Below are 5,022 nucleotides of genomic sequence, written 5' to 3'. Positions count from 1 at the left end.
TGTGTGTGTGTGTGTGTGTGTGTGTGTGTGTGTGTGTGTGTGTGTGTGTGTGAGTGTGTGTGTGTGTGTGTGTGTTCGCTTCTACACACATTAGTGAGAGAATGGGCCGCTCTCAGGAGTGTGTGTGTGTGTGTGTGTGTGTGTTCGCTTCTACACATTAGTTAGAGAATGGGCCGCTCTCAGGAGTGTGTGTGTGTGTGTGTGTGTGTGTGTGTGTGTGTGTGTGTGTGTGTTCGCTTCTACACACATTAGTGAGAGAATGGGCCGCTCTCAGGAGTGTGTGTGTGTGTGTGTGTGTGTGTGTGTGTGTGTGTGTGTGTGTGTGTGTGTGTGTGTGTGTGTGTGTGTGTGTGTGTGTGTGTGTGTGTGTGTGTGTGTGTGTGTGTGTGTGTGTGTGTGTGTGTGTGTGTGAGTGTGTGTGTGTGTGTGTGTGTGTGTGTGTGTGTGTGTGTGTGTGTGTGTGTTCGCTTCTACACACATTAGTGAGAGAATGGGCCGCTCTCAGGAGCTCAGAGAACTCAAGCCGTCTCTGCTACTTCCTGCTGTCGAAATGACAGAAATTAATCAAAAACATATAAAGCTACAAAAACCACATGATTGTAGAATGACTTCACTATATTGCCAAAAGTATTGTGCCGCCTCTCCAAATCACTGAGTTCAGGTGTTCAATCCCTTCATTGGACGCTTCTACACACATTAGTGAGAGAATGGGCCGCTCTCAGAGCGGGGTCAGCGCATGCTGAGGGTCACAGAGTCAAGAGCTCCAGACTCTTCTGTGGCCTTCAGATGAGCTCAAGAACAGTGTGTAGAGCTTCATGGAATGGGTTTCCATGGCCGAGCAGCTCATCCAAGCCGCACATCACCAAAGCGTGGGATGCAGTGGGGTAAAGCGCGCCGCCACTGGACTCTAGAGCAGTGTAGACGTGTTCTCTGAGTGACCAATCACGCTTCTCTGTCTGACAATCCCATGGACGAGTCTGGGTTTGGCGGTTGCCAGGAGAACGGGACTTGCCTGACTGCATTGTGCCAAGTGTAAAGTTTGGTGGAGGGGGGATTATGGGGTGGGGTTGTTTTTCAGGGGTTAGTTCCAGTGAAAGGAACTCTTAAGGTGTTTCTCAATGTCAAGGATGCTTCCTCTGCTGGACTGGTCCTTCCTCTTCCTTCAGAGGCTCTTCTTTTGCATTCGGAGAACAGGCTAGCAAGTGCACGTCATTTCGTCAGTGAAAAGGTCCGTTAGCCGTCAATAACGTAATTTGTATATATTAGTATAATTTATAATATCAATACGGTAGTAATTTGTACTGGCATTTAAACGTTGAACTTTACTTATATTTACTACGGTTATAACAAATGTTTGGTAACGTAAATACTTACACTTGAAAGCATATTGCCCCGTTAACTGCCAACGTCCGACATTTTGTATTTTTTGAACATGATAGCAAAGCTGCGCACATAGGACTGAGGTGATTTGAGAGCGCAAAGGCTACTCGTATTCATCCTTTCCTGTAAATGGCATATTTTTTGAACGAAGGACTCAGACCTTGGTTGAAATTCCGAGGATCCTTCCTTGACATTGAGAAACGCCTTTAATGCTTCACCAAGACATTTTGGACAATTTCATGCTCCCAACTTTGTGGGACCAGTTTGGGGACGGCCCCTTCCTGTCCCAGCATGACCAGTGCACAAAGCGTCTCCAGTAAGACATGGATGAGGAGTTTGGTGGAGGAACTGGAGTCCTGAACCCGATAGAACAGCTTTGGGATGGATTAGAGCGGAGACTGAGAGCCAGGCCTTCTCGTCCAACATCACTAATGCACTTCTAGAAGATTAAATACTGATATTAGCTGAGCGAAAGCATTCCTGTAGATTATGAGGCCAGGGGTTTGATGCATGAATGTAAATGTAAACTGATTAGTGAAGTTGTGTTTAGTGAAGTTGTGTTTAGTGAAGTTGTGTTTAGTGAAGATGTGTTTAGTGAAGTTGTGTGTGATGTTGATGCAGGTGTTGCGGCTCCGGAGTCTCCGGTGAAACGGTATCCGTGCGAGTTCTGTGGCCGCACCTTCACTCTGAGCACGGAATGGGAACGGCACGTCCTTCGACACGGCATGTGAGTCTCACAACCACTGACTTAAAGAGACAGTTCACCCAATAAATGTAAACTCTGTCATTAATGACTGAGCCTCATGTGGTTGGACACCCGTCAGACCTCCGTTCATCTTCAGACACAAATGAAGATATTTTAGTGTAAATCTGATGCTCTGAAAGGCCTCCATTGGCTCAACTTTACACTCTCAAGACCCTTAAAAGACACTAAAGACTAAAGTTACAAAGTCCATCTCACTACAGCGGCTCTACAATAACTTTATGAAGACGAGAATAGTTTCTGTGCGCAAAAAAACCCTAAATAACGACTTATATAGAGATGACGATTTCAAAACACGGCATCATGAAGCTTTGAAGCGTTATGAATCAATGAGTCGATTCAGCGGTTCAGAGCGTTATGAATCAGTGAGTCGATTCAGCGGTTCAGAGCGTTATGAATCAGTGAGTCGATTCAGCGGTTCAGAGCGTTATGAATCAGTGAGTCGATTCAGCAGTTCGGAGCGTTATGAATCAGTGAGTCGATTCAGCGGTTCAGAGCGTTATGAATCAGTGAGTTGATTCAGCAGTTCGGAGCGTTGTGAATCAGCAAGTCAATTCAGCGGTTCAGAGCGTTATGAATCAGTGAGTTGATTCAGCAGTTCGGAGCGTTGTGAATCAGCAAGTCAATTCAGCGGTTTGGAGCGTTATGATTCAGCGAGTCGATTCAGCGGTTCAGAGCGTTATGAATCAGTGAGTTGATTCAGCAGTTCGGAGCGTTATGAATCAGTGAGTCGATTCAGCGGTTCAGAGCGTTATAAATCAGTGAGTTGATTCAGCAGTTCGGAGCGTTGTGAATCAGCAAGTCAATTCAGCGGTTTGGAGCGTTATGAATCAGCGAGTCGATTCAGCGGTTCGGAGCATTATGAATCAGTGAGTCGATTCAGCTGTTCGGACGTTATGAATCAGTGAGTCGATTCAGCGGCTCAGAGCGTTATGAATCAGTGAGTCGATTCAGCGGTTCAGAGCGTTATGAATCAGTGAGTCGATTCAGCGGTTCAGAGCGTTATTAATCAGTGAGTTGATTCAGCAGTTTGACTCGCGATCCGAATCATGATTCGACTCACTGATTCATTACGCTTCAAAGCTTCATGATGCCGTGTTTTGAAATCGTCATCTCTATATAAGTCGTTATTTAGGGTTTTTTTGCGCACAGAAACTATTCTCGTCTTCATAAAGTTATTGTAGAGCCGCTGTAGTGAGATGGACTTTGTAACTTTAGTCTTTAGTGTCTTTTAAGGGTCTTGAGAGTGTAAAGTTGAGCCAATGGAGGCCTTTCAGAGCATCAGATTTACACTAAAATATCTTCATTTGTGTCTGAAGATGAACGGAGGTCTGACGGGTGTCCAACCACATGAGGGTCAGTCATTAATGACAGAGTTTATGTTTTTGGGTGAACTAACCCTTCAGCCTCTATAAAGATAGCAATCAGTCATTAAATGCTGGAGTTAAAGCCGCTTCTGCTGTTTTCAGGACTGTTAACGGCAACAAGAAAGACGGCAGTCCCGTTCCCTCATCAGCGCTGCCTCTGATTGGTCCAGCAGCTGTGATTGACAGGGAGCTGGACCTATCCACTAACACTGTGGACGCTGCGAGGGCGGATCAATCTGACCAATCCACGTGTCCGATTCAGAACGAGGAAGACATAAAGACGCTGGAGACCAAAAACGACCCTTAGGAGCAAAACGAAAGCTGTAGAGAAACACGTCGGTCAAGAATGTCGTACGTTCTGTTTCTTCGTCTGTCCGTTTATCGTTTGTTTTGGCTGCTTCACGATTGTTTTTGGTTCATAAAAAGAAGAAAAAAAAAAGAAGCTAGATTTGGAGTATCGGTAGATGTTTGTTCAGTTGCTGAATCTTACACTGAAGTGTGACTTGGTCCCTCAGGACAGATGTTGATATATTGGTAACCAATAGTGAATGAAAGCGCGAGCTCGGCGTTCCGACCCAATGGCGGAGATTTCCCGCTTCCACAGCCCTCCTGTTCTTCTCCATGCACTTTGTCATTCGTTTATTAAAAAAACAACAGCGTAGGTAAAGAATCGAATGTCTTCCGCCGCGGTGGACGCACACACTGATAGTCTTGAAGACGGTGTGTGTGGCTTCACGTCCGTCACAGACGAGGAACCAGAGGAGCGCGAGGGCCTGGGATTGGGTCGGAGAGCCGGCCCACGCTTTCTGTTTTTTACATTTTAGCCTTGTGTTAATCTTCCTGTAGCCCAATTCCTTGAGGAATAGTTGTCATCTTGTTTATCTAGATAATCTTGATTCTTTTAGACATGATTTTAGAGTATCAACACTTGCCTCCCCCCCCCCAAAAAAAAACAACAAAACTCGTTGCAAATTGCTACGTTTTTGAAGATTTCGGCCACTTCCCGGCTCGTCTTGCACTTCCACTTCACTTTAACCCTCTGGTGCTCTTCCTTTAGGGGTTGCATTGGTCTTCTTCCCCATAGATATCCATAATAAAGGCTAGATGTCTCGTCCGCTGCTGGCCAATGGAGGTCGACGTCTTGAGGCGGCCATTTTGTCTCACTCAGCTCGCTCCGTTATTGTGTTTTAATGGTGCGTGCACTTTTTAAATAATCATAACTTGCTCAATTTTCAAACTGTTTGGTTTGTTATAAACGTCAGAGATGTAGTTATGACACTGCATACTTATTAAAAATTATTCATAATTTGTTCAAGCATCCATAATGATAGCCACGTTAATAACGTTTGTAAGAAACCAAAGCATTTGCGAATCCGTCAGGATTTGAGTGAGATCCGAGTATTTGTGTTCAGAATCAGATCACTGGCCTTACATCAGGAGCCACAGCCTGTGACAAGATGGCCGCCGCTGATGACGTTAGAGACGTAAGACATCTAGCCTTTATTATGGATA

At 45.3% G+C, this 5,022-nt stretch overlaps 1 protein-coding gene across 5 annotated transcripts in view; it reads left to right on the top strand.

Moving 5' to 3' along the window:
- The window catches only part of znf462 (zinc finger protein 462), an 83,758-nt gene extending 79,304 nt beyond the window's left edge, over positions 1-4,454 (top strand). For all 5 annotated transcript variants that reach the window (XM_079834808.1, XM_079834806.1, XM_079834807.1 and 2 more), the window contains exons 12-13: positions 2,002-2,107; positions 3,613-4,454. In XM_079834808.1, the coding sequence (XP_079690934.1) occupies positions 2,002-2,107; positions 3,613-3,817 (311 nt within the window). In that variant the 3' untranslated portion in view covers positions 3,818-4,454. The remainder of the gene's footprint in view (positions 1-2,001; positions 2,108-3,612) is intronic.
- Positions 4,455-5,022: the final 568 nt, after the last annotated feature.

The sequence above is a fragment of the Gobio gobio genome (assembly GCF_949357685.1).
Source record: "Gobio gobio genome assembly, chromosome: 14".
NCBI classification, from domain to species: domain Eukaryota; kingdom Metazoa; phylum Chordata; class Actinopteri; order Cypriniformes; family Gobionidae; genus Gobio; species Gobio gobio.
The sequence above is the reverse complement of the archived record's forward strand: the minus strand, read 5'-3'. Positions and strand labels throughout refer to the sequence as shown.